This window comes from Vanessa tameamea, chromosome 27 (genome assembly GCF_037043105.1).
Source record: "Vanessa tameamea isolate UH-Manoa-2023 chromosome 27, ilVanTame1 primary haplotype, whole genome shotgun sequence".
Lineage (NCBI taxonomy): Eukaryota > Metazoa > Arthropoda > Insecta > Lepidoptera > Nymphalidae > Vanessa > Vanessa tameamea.
This window is the reverse complement of record NC_087335.1, coordinates 3,092,829-3,107,838: the sequence shown is the minus strand read 5'-3', so window position 1 is coordinate 3,107,838 and position 15,010 is coordinate 3,092,829. Positions and strand designations below refer to the sequence as shown.

The 15,010-nt window shown below is 30.9% G+C and overlaps 2 protein-coding genes across 4 annotated transcripts in view; one reads left to right on the top strand and one right to left on the bottom strand.

Moving 5' to 3' along the window:
• Window positions 1–12,481, bottom strand: part of LOC113391998 (calpain-A) — a 45,967-nt gene extending 33,486 nt beyond the window's left edge. For all 3 annotated transcript variants that reach the window (XM_064219371.1, XM_064219370.1, XM_026628188.2), the window contains exons 1-2: window positions 12,391–12,481; window positions 2,984–3,326 (exon numbers count right to left, since the gene is read on the bottom strand). In XM_064219371.1, coding sequence (XP_064075441.1) covers window positions 2,984–3,271 — 288 coding nt within the window. In that variant the 5' untranslated portion in view covers window positions 3,272–3,326; window positions 12,391–12,481. The remainder of the gene's footprint in view (window positions 1–2,983; window positions 3,327–12,390) is intronic.
• A 143-nt stretch (window positions 12,482–12,624) lies between these two features.
• On the top strand, window positions 12,625–14,088 carry LOC113392012 (60S ribosome subunit biogenesis protein NIP7 homolog). Its single transcript, XM_026628211.2, has 3 exons — window positions 12,625–12,851; window positions 12,978–13,270; window positions 13,874–14,088. Exons 1-3 carry the CDS (start codon window positions 12,796–12,798, stop codon window positions 14,065–14,067), a joined length of 543 nt encoding a protein of 180 aa, XP_026483996.1. The 5' UTR covers window positions 12,625–12,795; the 3' UTR covers window positions 14,068–14,088.
• Window positions 14,089–15,010: the final 922 nt, after the last annotated feature.

The following is a 15,010-nucleotide window of genomic DNA, read 5'->3' as shown; positions in this document are numbered from 1 at the left end:
AAATCGAATCAATCTGTGAACATACAATCTAGGTACATAAACGTGGACCTAACAGGACGCTAGTCAAAATTGATACATCGATATTGAAGTTTTCTTTGAAATTAGTAATTAATAAAGAAAGAAAACGACTAATAAATATGGACTAAAACAAAAAAAACATATTTATTATTATTATAATAATATGAAGTATAAGTACGTCACGCACACATATTTTAGTAGAGAGCGACTACAAAAATTGACCAAATATACAATCGCGGAACATGATTAACAATATAAGACACCAAATAAGGATCGTGACACACGGTTGATGCAAGTCACCATACTAAGTTTAACGTCTGCATGTTCAATATTGGAGAAATTAATGAATATTAAGTTTAAATGTTTTTTTTAACCATAACATAACAGTAACCATAACAAGCAAGCTATTGTGCGAGATTTAATTAATTAGAGTCAAAAACACACTCATAGTCCATTATAATTTTTTGTTTTTTTTTAAAATATATTTTTCATTTTAAACACTTAAAAAGTATAAGAAGTTTGAGTATGCAAAGATTTATTGTTGTGATCTTTTCTAAAAAACCTTTATTATACGTCATTTTTTATAAATAGTGTTTCGGCTGTTTGTTGTTGACTCTTATTGACCTTGGTAGCGTCACCACACGGAGGGCGAGTGCTCAGATTCAAACTACTGTCTATTCCAACCGCAAGAGGGCAAAAGCCAAATAGACAACATTTGACATTGAATTGACGCAATATCATTGGTCGAGAACTTGAATAGTCTATGATATTCATTATGGATTCGCGAAAAAATGCGTTTTGAACGTCGACGAAGTTGTTATCTGAATTTTAGGACTATAATAAAAGAAGATATAAGTAGTTAAGTGGAATTGTGTTGTATTATATATAAAGGTGCGCGTATAGCTGCGTGCAAAATAGCTGTACTATTAACAAATTGTATGAAATAAGGGTTGTTTATATTCATTTCTTCTTCGATTGGAATACGCTATCGATTGTGAGAGTCCACTTACATTTAATAGGCTTAAACAATTCACGCCCTAAAGGTGCCTGTTAGCTGGCTCCCGGCTCAGAACGTGGTCGTCAATGACTATAAATAAGGCATTATGACAAACATTTGGACACTGAATATATTTAGCTATCGTTTAATATATTCGATTCTTATTATTTAGCTATACTTGCTTGGTATACAAAAGAAAGAAACATTAATTTATGAATTTGTCGGGTAGAAAATTCTTTTATTTTAAAAATTGGCAGTTCATTAAAATATGAATTAAAATTTATGTTAATTATTATTTTTATTCTTAATTAAAACGTTAAAGATGAAGATAAAGATCAAATTTATTTATCATATATCTTTATATACATAACAAAACAAGCAGAAATTTGATGAAGGGTATCATAGTGTTACCAGTACCTAATAAAAAATATTTGCGTATTTATTAAAAGAGTAAGGCGTCACTATCTAAAAATTTCGTTAAGGAAACACACAAAGTTATTTCAGTCCGTTTTAAATATAAACGTGTAGTTAATATCCCTTCCGTTCGTTCTTTGAAATATCGTTTGCAAACAAATAACATGCTTAGAACTATATACATATAACTATAGTCATTGAAATACGTTTAAATGAAATAGAAAAAAATATTGATTAAATTAGACTTTTTATAATCACTTTTGAATCGATTGTATGATTAAATTAATTGAAAGTAAAGTTACCACCGGGTCCGAATAAAAAATCAACTTAGAAAAACCGGCAAGAAACTCGGTTATAGTATTTTTCTCAAATTAAATGCACAGTCTATTCTAGGTATACTAACTATCAGTTTTGGTTTCACACGTGTAGAATAAGGTTCCAATATATAAATATTATAACATAATATACATCTCTGTCGGTCATATTATTTTCAGACGACTCCAATCATCATCATTTTTCAGCTAATTTACCCAAAACTTTAATGAATACACCTAAACCTTCCGTTGTGGTGGAATAGTATTTTCATTCTTCTTTGCCTGTCAGAGCTATGACGTCACATCAAAAACAACATACGTCACAGCCAGTCATATCACTGTGATTCAGAATCTTAACGTATGATTATGTTCGGAAACAATCGTATTAAGTACAAAGCCCCGATTAGTCATCAAGATTCTGTGATCACAGTATGCTAATAATTGTTCTATCGTGTGACGATTTAAATTTATGTTAATTATATGTAATGGTGAATAATACATTCACGGTTTATATGGTTTTATTAGGTTGGTTTATAGAACTTGAGATTAAACCTAGTCAATGATTGTAACATCGTGATCTTTGTAGCTACGATCAAATGTATGAGAAGAATTTAAATGATTGTTAATATTATATCTATGGAATTATAAATCGGATATTTTTAGGTAGAGGGAGTGGCGGATTTGGTACTTTGGTTGGCTCAATCAAATCAAATTTTGCTGTCCCCTTCTCGGCATTTAGGGAACGTCCAGACTAATGGGTTTATTTAAAGGTTTTCACTTAAAATTTATGATGGTGTTTTGTTACTATGTACAGACCACTAAAAAAGTGAAATAAGAAATGTGCAATTTTTGTAACACTCCTTTAGAAATTAAAAATATTTTTTCGATATAGCCATGTTCTAGTCTAAATTAAAAAATCAATGTCAATTAATTTACCGAAAATGTTAAAAAACTCTACACATTTTCCTCATTGTTTTCGATAAGGATATAATAACAGTATTTTATATTTAATGAGGCAAAAGTAATTTATATAAATAATACCATTTACAAAAACTGTTATTCAAATTTATACGTAATTTTACGCTTTACTTATAAGTGTTTAAAAATCCTATTTCGAGTGTATGTAATTGATAGTGACGACTATCACCACATCGTGCCTCAACATCACCACGTTGTGCATTTGCTCGTCTGCCTAACTAACAAAGAAAACACATGATATTTAATGATTTTCAAAGCTCACCTCCAAACTAACGTTGACTGCTGCACAGGCCTCTTCAACAACTTCTGCGACAGCCCCGCTCTCATATTCCTCAACAGGAAGCGACGGGTACAACTTTACCCCAGAGAATGTAGCGTCATCATCCGTTGGCAGGCTAGGGTATAAGCTGCCATTACCAATTAATCGTTCAGAACTGCCGCCGCCATTTCGTTCCTTATTCAAAAACCCACTCACTGCGGATGCCGCGTTCGCGGTTCTATGCCAACCCCAGCCATTGGCCCGAAAGTTTTTCGGATAATAGAAAGACATTGTTTGTTCACTTCGAACTCGAAATAAACTCAGCGGGGAAGTGTTTGTTTATATTCTGAAACAAGGATGAAGTCATTGAGTCATGTGTTGTGACGTAGCTTGTTCGAATTTCGAAATATTATTTTGATCCTTATTTGAATCATTTACGGTTGTCTTTTTTTAAATATACAGTCATGTTCATGAACAATATACAAGCGTAAATTATATTTTGTCTATAGTTATGCTCTAAAGGTAAAATATATTTTATATTTTGTTCAATGTTTCTTTGCCTAAATGAATATGAATAATACAAAAAAAGGGCATTAAGTAAGCCCGTCTGGATAGGTGCCGCCCACTCGTTAGTACTTTAAAATCATTGTGTTCCGGTTTGAAGCATTAGTGAGCCTGACTTTTGACTTTGAGTTTAACTGCATGCATCGGGGACATAGCATCAGAGTTGCTGAAGTTAATGGCGCAATGGCGATGCAAGGATGTGTATGGGTGGTGGTGACATATACTTACTATCAGACCCATTTGCCTGTCCACTAAGTACCATATGGTACCATACGGTAGAATACATGGAAGGTTGATTGTACCTATACAGACGATCTTACACTCCTATCACCAAGTAAAATAATGACTACACACACGTATGTAGTGCTTATGTATTACAGAGCATTCCTTAACACGTAATATATTATATATATAAATATATACTTGTACATAAAATATATTTGATATACATATAAGTATAAGCAGTTCGAATTAGTTCGGCAAATTTTATAAATGACGATGCTTGATTTTTATATGTACTAAGTTAATATCGATCACTTAATAGAATTCAGTAGCGATATTGAGCAATTTGATTAATAAACTTGTTTCACTTGAATTCTTTTAAGACATTTTTGAACTTCATGTGAAATGAGGGCACGTTTATATTAAGACTGGTTTTTGGATAATTCAGATATACCGTAGTGTTGTACATAATACATAAATACATATGTGCGTATATGTGTGCGTGACATCACATTCGCATCGAGTGTACCGATTTAAAAAGTCACTGATAATAGCTTATGTCATATCAGATAGCAAGACGAAATGTTTATTATTACGTTACTTGAGTCCATATCACATACAATACGGGTTAAGATGGACGTTGATAAACTTCATAGTGAGGGAAAACCAGCGCAACAAAATCCGTTATTTCTTTATTTAATCGTTTTCCAATTATATTAATACGATCCAGTTTCAGTTGGTGGAAGTTGGATTGTAAAGAATCGGGAACGTGTCGTTGCAATTATAAATTAGTAGAGTTGACTCCCTGGTGTGTCGTAAACATGACAGATTATTTAAATATAAATTTGAATGAATGAAACCATTCGGTAGATCAATGTTACATTTATACCTCATTATTCGTTCAAATTACCAAAAATTGCGAGTGATATCTTTATTACATGTATTACAAGCAGATTTCCTTGATAGTTTCGATAATGCAGCGTACTGGTTCGTTTGGAAGACGATTAAATGTTTTTTGAATTAGTCGTATATGTTCAGAATTTTTTTTCCAATCAAAGTGTATGTGCAAAGGCGAAGCATCTTCGGTCATAGACATTAACAATTAAATAATTATGAACTGCCATGAGAGATAAGATGTAACATCCCTCGGCCTTCAAAGTCTCAAATACTATAATTTATATTTGGTCGTAGAATTTGTGATGAGTGGATGGTACCCAGGCGGGTGTGCACAAAGCCCTACCACCAAGTAAATTTCTAAATTATGATCTTAACTACAAATTAGAGTAACATTTAGTTATCAAAATGAGGCAATTTAAGCACGTACCTGCATTGTGTAAGAGCTTAGCCAACTTACGGTGATACGTTATTTTGATACGTGTATCCCTTAAATGTGATAATTATTATAGAAAATGTTGCATATCACTTTCTGATATACTTATATTAAGATCATGTTATGCGTTATTGAGTTTGTTGTTAAATAACTCTACTGCAGTGTTATATAGTAGGAGTTCATTTCGTATCTCACTCGTAAAATATTGATAACCGACTTAAGGTGATATATCATTGTGATAGGTTTAGCCAATTTTTTTGTACCTAATTATTAAATTCAATGTCACATATTAAATTCTGACATTTCACGCTTGTGTTCTGCGGTGAGTTTCTTGTTTATTCTCAGAGAATACCTGGACTGTTAAATTGAATTAAATGAGTTCCTATAGTGATTCATTTGAAGCGAATGTGAAACGCATACAATAAAATGACCTTCGGCGTTTATCAGAGCTATCGTGACAAGACAGTAATAAATTATGCACTCTGGTATCGATAAGAGATAGCATTGTGAAGAGTTAAAGTATCTTTTTATTCCAGTCAGGAGACCTTATGCCCACATAGTATAAGGATTATGATAACTTGCAATCACCATTCGCTTGATAAAAACAGTTATTTCGATATTATTATGTCACTGGCAGACTATACATACAATATATTTGTTTTTTTTTTTAAGTTTTAATGGAAAAGGAAATAATCTGACAACTATATTTTCATGTACATGGAGTTCAAATATTTTTTTTGATATTATGTAATTCCCTTGTCTTAGTTTAAAACTTACCAGCCACGAAGCTTGTTGTTATTGCTCGCTACATAGAATTTTGTTGAAATGTTGCCAACATTAAGGTAATAAAATTTGTTTTAATTGCAAATTCTTACTTTAGATGAGTATGAACAAATATTTTATCTCTAGTAACAGGAATCATCCTAATAAAACTTTAGTTTTTGAGAAAAACCCTTAATTTTATACCGAATTAAATAAAGACACTAAAATGCGAAGATTAAAAGTTAAGTGTATTTCTGGCAACAAGAGTCATAAAAAGAAAATAATCGTAACTAAAATAGATTAATTAAAGCACATTTAAATCGTAATGTTACAGTTTTGAATTGTATGTAAAGCTACCACCTGTGTGGAATGTCGATTCTACTGCGAAGAACTAGCAAGGAACTCAATAGTTCTAAAGTTAAAAGTGATCATAGTTGTAATTATTGCGGCTTTTAGTAGATAATTGACATAGCTCTGTCTAAGTTGAGATGCTACTATATATAATGTTTCGTGCGCACGCAGACCACAGGAACTATTGGTTACTGCGATGATTCAAAGATCTTAAGTGACTGTTGATTGGTTTTGGCCATGACGACGCAGCATCGACCTAGCTTTGCCCGTGTCAGACTCTTTATAGTACCGAGTGATGACGTAACAGGTTCTTAGTTTTTGTGTATTTTTTTAGGATCTCATATCATTTACTAACTAATTTGTCCTGCTGTAATACCAATATTCGATCATTGACCATGCGGTCGCTGAATTTGGCCAACAAATATACATCGACTGAACCAACTAAGGTCATGGAAAGCAGGATTTTTTAATAGAATTTTGAAACACAGGTTTAAAGATAAGAATATAGTTTTGAGGTGTCGTCTGAAATGTTAGAGAAAATTCAATAATGCTATACTATAGTTAACAATACGGTATTTATTATTCCGATTTTCTTTTTTTCTAAAAATTATATAATATTTATAATATATTTGTAATAAATCGAGTTTTTCAGTAGTTTTTTAACTTAATTATTCAAATTCGAGCAAGGATTTTTTATAATATTTAAAATATCGAAATATCACATAGCTATGTTCTTCTTGTTCTTTAATGTATGATTTCCCGATTCATAAATTCAATTGTTTGGTCTAAAAAACATTAATAAATAAGGCATATTATTCATCAGAAGATTATATATATGATAAAAAAAGTTGTAAAAGACTAATTAAGTAAAGTATATTTAGATTTTATTTGATCACAAGTGTATACTGAAATAAATTAAATTCTGATTCGAATCACAAATACAGAATTTATTCCCAGGGTTCGTTAGACAGAAAGACCTTTTAATATAATTAATTAGTGTAATTATAAAAAACATATATATTAGAAACGAGGTGTGACAAAGCAATTACAGCCTAGTTGATTAATTCTGGACCACTCCTACGGGCGCGGCGTGACGACACAATGACCTTAAACCTAAAGCTTTTGACGAAATGACAAAAATGTACACACAATTTGTATTTTATGTGATTTTAAGTACTAGATTATTTTTAACTTTTTTTATTTCATGTATTCCATTTATAAATACTTAAATATAACAATGAGTTACATTTTTTTAAATGGATTTAGTCATGCGAAATGAACACATTATAGTGCCAAAATATCGCTGGATAATATTAAAACGGGATTGTGTAACTTGTAAAGACGACTATTAAAACTCGACTCGTTGGTGAGTTGGACTAAAACTATTTAAAAAGTAGATAATTTTATTTATTTACCTTTATGATTTTTTTACATTAAGACCTCCGTTATATACAACTAACAATTATAAATAGCTACCGTACATATTTATTTTGAGAAAGAAGCTTAGAGATGCCTAATGTATACGAACCCTGAATTTAATTTAATTTTGGTATGCCATAAACAGTTCCGTCAAAGCTAAACTATATATACAATGTTTATTATACATAGACAATTCACTTAAAGGTATACGTTATTACGTACATATATATAAAGCCAACAATTACGGAAATCACTTCAAAAACCTAATTGCAGAATGGCTCATTACGATCATTACTCCATTAAGGAAAAGTTTGCACTACCGGTTAACGGTATCGTACCTACTAAATATAGTATAGAAATATTCACGTTTTGCCAATTAAAAAAACAATTTATCGACTCTTCGAAAATTTCGATAAGTATTTTCTAAATATTTTATAAGGCACGGTAAGGTTAACATAATATCGATTATATTTTATTTGCAATTATATCCATCCCTGGCTTCACACGAATAAAATTTATTAATAAAGAATATTATACAACTCAGGAATTTCTACAAGTCATTTTTTTTTTTTAATTGGATCATTAATTCCGAACATTTAGCCCTACATCGAAACAAACAAATTTTATCTCTTTACAATATTCGTATATATGTTTATAAATATATTTAAAATTCTTTACAAAGGTAAAATTTTGAGCGATTACACTTATAAATCTAAATTTAACATTTCCTGTAGAGCTATTCTCTCGGGACTAGAAACTCTAAAATTATCTAGCACATTATTGTGAAAGTCAGAAAGCGACATGCTGTATTGATTACAATTTACAACCAATATTTAAAGGATAGACGGATACGTAATTTTATATTGCTGCTTTTATATTTCAAAGATGATATACGAAGTGAGTTCTTTCAGAATGTTATAAATATTATAAATTCGAAAGTTTCGTTGGATGGATGTTTGTTCCTCATTCACCTCAAATCGGCTAAACGGATCCGAAAGAAATTTGGCACAGATCTAGACTTTTTATGCCGGAAAAATGTACCTACAACCTGAACATTAGTAACCAAAAGTACTACAGTTTTTTACAAGACTAAAAATAGAATTGTCCTATAAGTGCATACACAAACATCACTCGAGTTTGTCGAATGATTAATTAGACGTTCGATGAGTGATTCAATTAGTTTTTAAATGAACCAATTATCTCCTTTATCCAATACAAGCACTCTCTAATTTCGTCGATTTATTTAATGGTTCCCGAAATACATATTTCAATGCAGGTTAGTGAACACACGTGTGGCACATGCAGGTTACTTCACGGTTTCCTTTAGTGCCGAGTACGAGGTAAATTGGCCCGCTACTAAAAGCTGTTAATATATGTATATAGATGAAAATTAGTATTATGAAACATATACAATTTAACAGGGTTACTATTACTATAAAAATGCTATTTTTTAAATCTTAACATTTTTTACTATTGCAACGCGGTCCAATCATTTAGGTGCACAAATTAGGAACACGTAAACCCGCGATTCTGGATAAAAATGCATTAAATTGAGCAAGGAATTCTAAGACTAGTGGCTTCGCGCGGGTGCCATCTATACAGGACAGGTAACTAAATACCAAATGGGAGTAAAGTAACTTTCCACAGGTGAAAAAAAAAATAGATTTTTGGTACATACCCCCAACATACAAATAAACAAAATTTTACATCTTTATAATATTATAAATTATAATATAGATTTAACATTTGGCAGTATTAATTTATGGTGGCACGAGGCCCGAGGGGTTGTCATTTCAGATAAAGGTCCGATGATAAGACTCCGTCGAGAAAAGTGTCCTGAGGGTCCACGTGTTGAGAGTGTCTCCTGTGAAAACTCGGCTTAACACTTTTATGCATTGTTTATTTTGTATCTAAATGGTAAGCGGTTTGGCAATGGGCATTGATGACCCATATTGGCTTTGGCGTTGTAATCAATACTAACCATTCCTACCATCGCCAATGCACTACCTACCATAAACAAAGACGTCATGTCCCTTGTGCCTAAAATTAAATGCTATCAACAACAACTAAGCATATAACATCAGTCGGTATATTTAAACCGCTAATTTCATATACATTGTGAAATTCTTTATGACTTCCTACATCGCATCAATCCATCTTTCTCATGTTCGAGTCTTTTGAAACGTTTAGTGTAGTCCAAAAATACTATACTACGTTTCCAATTGAAATTGTGTCTTATGTATTTTGTAATAAATGCTAAAATAATTTGTGCCGAGTTCAATGTTTCTGAGAAAGAGTTGTTATATATTATATGTTTCATAAATCGGTCGTTCACTTTTGATTAAAAGGTTGGTCATTTAGACATTTTGTTCAGCTGTCAGTATAGTTTTGGTCTCGATCATTTATATCGAAAGTTTTATAAATATAAAAAATCAAAAAACTAATATATCTCTGCAATAGAGTCTAATTTGCTTGAAATTAATTTAAAAGGAAAGACACTGTAATTAAATGACATACTATTAAATAAGGTCGTTTTGATGAAGACGTCTTTATCCCTATAAAGACCTTGAGCTGTCTTACGTAGTCCTTATCGTAATAGTTTTTAAATATATTCATATAAGCTTTAATATTATGCTAGGAAGGCATACAAGTAATTTGATGTTTGCCTATAGATATTGGTATTATGAAAAGTATAAACGAACCAAGATCATCAATACCCCGCCGAAAAAAAAATCTTTTTTTTTTTAAATTATAATTCAAGTAGTTAAACTTTTTGATTAATAACAACGCAATTGAGTTACTTTTCATTTTTTAGCAATTTTTTATAATAGATGTCCTTTTTTATGAATAAGCTTTTAAAACCTAACTCATACTCATAATATCTATATTTATCAAGAAGTACCTTTCTATAACTTTAAACGACAGTGCGCATTGGCATAAGAATTGGTGAACTGCCAAATCTAGGTTTGGTCCAAAACTTGGCCACGCGCTGTCCATGACCCCAAAACTGTTAGATCATATATTTGTATGTTATAAAGGAGCTTTTCCTCTCAATACACATTGAGTTACGGTAATGATATATTTTATACTAGGTATCGCTCGCGGCCGCGCGCGTTTTTTGTGTTGTCTTGCCGACGGCCTTTACAGTTCAAGTTGTCAGTTTCTTCATAATAAATTTCATCATATTCGGTTTAGTGGTTTGGCCGTGAAAGAGGAACAGACAGACAGACAAACCGAGTTACTTTCGCATTTATAATATTAGTATTGATTGTAAATTATCTTGTGCTGTTATGTATCGAGGGGTAATCTGCCTTCGCAGCAGTAGCCTGGTCGAATACGCGCGTAACTTTCTTCCTTGCAGCTTAAGAGGAGAATGGTCCTGTGCCCATCCCCGTTTTAAGCATAACAAGTGCCTGGGTGCAAGCAATCTTTGCTCCCTCTCAATTTTTGTGTTCTGGTTTGAAGGGAGAGTGAGCCAGTGTAACTACAGGCACAAGAGACATAAAATCTTTGTTCCTAAGGTTAGTGGCGCATTAGCAATGTAAGGAATGGTTAATATTTAATACAGCGCCATTGTCTATGGGCGGTGATGACCACTTACCATCAGGTGGCCCATTTGCTCGTCCACATACCTACATCATAAAAAAATAACTTCAATTTATCTCCGTGTGGCCTCGACGACCTTACTGCTCCGCCCCGGTGGCCGTTTAAAAAGGCTATCACTTTTTAAAGCACTAATCGAAGAAGTAGTAAAGACAGACAAACCTTAGATTAACACATTCTATACGATTTGCTAATCTGCGAATACTATGTTATGTCTGCTATATTACGCACCACAGACTAGTCTTGATTAACATATTTTTATTTATAATACAACACTATTTCACTTTACTACTTAACTATAAAAACTTTAATTTTGGTTTCCGAGTTCCTAATAACAACTTCGCCGATATTCAAAATTACAGTTTTTCACGAATATATAATGAAAACCATAGATTATTCAAGATCTCGACCAATGATACCGCGTCAATTTAATGCCAATGTTGTATGTTTGTTTGTTTTTACTCTCGAGTCGAACTCTCGACTATTGGAACAATAAAATTGATTCTTCTATTATATGTATTATATAATATATATATTATATAATACCTGTTCATACTTTTTAGCAGCGTTGACAAAATAATTTCTGAGTAATCGGTTTTTTTCTAGGAAACAACACCATGAATAAGATCGTAATTAACGTGTTTCAGAAATGCAAACAGAAATTTAATACTTCCTCTTAGAAACTCTTACTAAGACGATGTTTTAGAATCTTAAATAGCTTATAAATAATTCAATTAGCAAATGTTTATTATCACGAAGTTATAAAATTTAACATTGAGTAGCAGTATTTTCTTGAATTCTAAAGAGCGAAGTAAAAATACTCATGATGTTAATTTATTAAATACACCCCTTGATTCTAAATATCATTAAAAATAATTGATGCCATGCTTTATTTCAATTAAGATAAGATATATTTTTATTTATTATTAGAATTTTTTGTTGTTATCACGTGATCTACTTGTTTTGTTTCAGGGTCGTGAAATAAAACAGATGTGAAAAACACGTACAAACACTTATTTAAAAGTACGATAACATGGAGAATTTGTTTAGATATACAGTACAGTTTCCAGAAAACACATTCCTTTATAAAATAATAGTATTCTATTTTATATAAAAGTTTTTAAGAATATACTGTAAACAATGAGAAAAGTTCACTTACCACCGTACGTCACCAAGTCCAACACAAAGTTGAATGAATTTAAGGTTGAGGTGAATGAACATAGAATGATTTGCGGAGATTTGATCATTCATCTTACCAGTTCTTACAGATAAAAAAAAGGGAAATCCGTTTAGAAATATTGAAATTAGTTAAAATGGTTTGAGTTATATTATAATTTATTTTTTTCAAATACAATTTTCATTAATTACAATGTTTTTTTCTTACCTTATCTTATTTAACGAAATCTATATACCGTTCGTGGATACCGTTAAAAAACGAAAACGTCAAGTTCGACTTCACAAGATAGGTGACATTGACGTTTCATATATTTTAAATCAACACGACACACGTGCGTTTATAGTGTTTTGTAATTTAGTTATAAGATATTTTGTAAAATAAATTAAAATGAAAGTTCTATCAGAAACTCGAACAAGAGTTCTATTTGAAAAATTGACTAAATAGTGAGTATAATATTTTTCAAATATTTAATAGTGCCACTGTGTATTATAATTTTATTGTTCCATTAAAGCGCTTTCGATATTTGAAATTTGTTTAATCTTTTTTATAAAATAATCTATCTTTTACAGTATTGGTGTAAACGTAAAACTTTTAATAGACAGGCCGGATGGAACATATTGCTTTAGAGAAAAAAAGGACAGAGTTTATTATATATCTGAAAGGTTATTACAACTCGCACAAACAGTCAAACCTGACCATTTAATATCCGCCGGTACATGTTTTGGAAAATTTACTAAAACGAATAAGTTTAGGTTACATATAACAGCATTGGCGTATATAGCACCGTATGCACCTTATAAGATATGGGTGAAGCCATCAGCTGAGCAACAGTTCTTGTATGGAAACCATGTTATTAAGAGTGGTAAGGTATTTTCTATTCTACATATAAATGTATCTCTATGATAATTATTTTAGGGATTTGTTGAAAGTCTGTTATTATTAGTCTGGAATGTCATGGTCTTATTAACAATATCATTATTCAAAGCCAAACTCAAAATTTTTATTCAATATAGAGGCATTTCACTTACTAATTGAATGTCTAAAATCTATCACTGGCTCGGAAATTAAATCACCCCTGTAGTTAACATTTGACAGTAGTGATATATTTTTATTTTCATTTACATACATTTTATAGTTTCATATAGTATCTCTGTTATGTCTAGTGTTAAAATAAACCAATTTAATATATTTTTTTATCAATAATTCCTTTACATTGCAATAAAATTTATAAGATTTATAATTGGACAATATTGTGCAGAAATTTTCAAATTGATTAATATAATAAACATTCATTATACAAAATTAGTCATTTAATATTGAAACATATTTTCTATTTTTTTTCTGTTTATTGGAACTTGTGTTGTGTTTGGTACTTTTCTTAACAACACAATTATATTGTACAAATAATTTGTCTACATTGTCACATGACTTTATTCAATTGTGATCTTCTATAATTTCATTTCAGGACTAGGAAGAATAACAGAAAATACACCAAAACATCAAGGTGTAGTTATAAACACAATGTCAGACATACCAATAGGTTTTGGTGTAGTAGCAAGATCAACTACAGAGTGTAGACATGCAGATCCACTGGCGACTATAGCATTCCACCAAGCTGATATTGGAGAGTACATAAGATCGGAAGATACTTTGGTTTGAAATAAATGTAGATTGATATAATTTTGTTTTATTTATACCATGACAAGTCTATTTAAAATTTAGTCTAGTTTTATTATTTTATACAAAGCACATATTGAAACCAATCTGAAAGTATAATGCAAAATTTAAGCTTATACAAAAAGAAAATGTATAAGCTTAACTGGTGCTGTAATTACAGGCGACACTGCATTAGCATCAATCTTGGCAACAATAAAAATCTATTTGCTATTATAAGCAGGATTAATATTAAATAGCTAGTAATGTAATATTGGCGCAAGTTACATGAGTATATTGTTTTAAAATAAATTCTACAAATTTAGTGATTTTTTTATTACTCTGATTATTGATGTCATCTGTCTCGACAAGATGACATCTAAGTTGTGTGCAACTGTGCATGTCAGTTAGCAGTAATTTTGAAATTATGACAATAACCGCTAACTGACATTTAAAATAACATCCAGTTTTTATGCACTATTGACCTAATTGTGCTTTATTATTTTTGATACGATTTTTGACATTCGTCTAAGGCTTCACTTGGAACTTTCTTTTCGGTTTTGGAGTCGTAAAGTGACCACAATTTATAATTTAACTTTGAATAATTTTGATCTTGTTTTAAATTCTGAAAATTGTTGAAAAGAGTTTTTTTGGAAAAGCGATGTTTTATATTTTGAATAAATTGGAGTAAATCCTTGATGTGTTATTAAAATAAATATGGATATTTGACGCTTTCAGCTAAGTTTTGAATGTTTCTTCAAAATTCGAAATTTATTTCAATTGTTTTGTTTCGTAATAATGTTTGACGATTGCGGTTCTTTTTCATCACGAGGTGGTATTTTTGGAAATATTAATAGAAGTTAAACTATTATTCTCATTTAAAGAACTGGATTTTGGTAGGTTAATTTTACATATTATTTATTTTCGCCACTACTTTAAAAGATAGATT

What these genes read in the sequence shown, in the direction of transcription:
- LOC113392012 (XM_026628211.2), top strand. Translation starts at nt 12,796, where the DNA reads ATGAAAGTTCTATCAGAAACTCGAACAAGAGTTCTATTTGAAAAATTG. An exon ending in TTTGAAAAATTGACTAAATA is followed by an intron (nt 12,852 to 12,977) that starts GTGAGTATAATA and finishes TATCTTTTACAG; the next exon opens with TATTGGTGTAAACGTAAAAC. An exon ending in AAACCATGTTATTAAGAGTG is followed by an intron (nt 13,271 to 13,873) that starts GTAAGGTATTTT and finishes ATTTCATTTCAG; the next exon opens with GACTAGGAAGAATAACAGAA.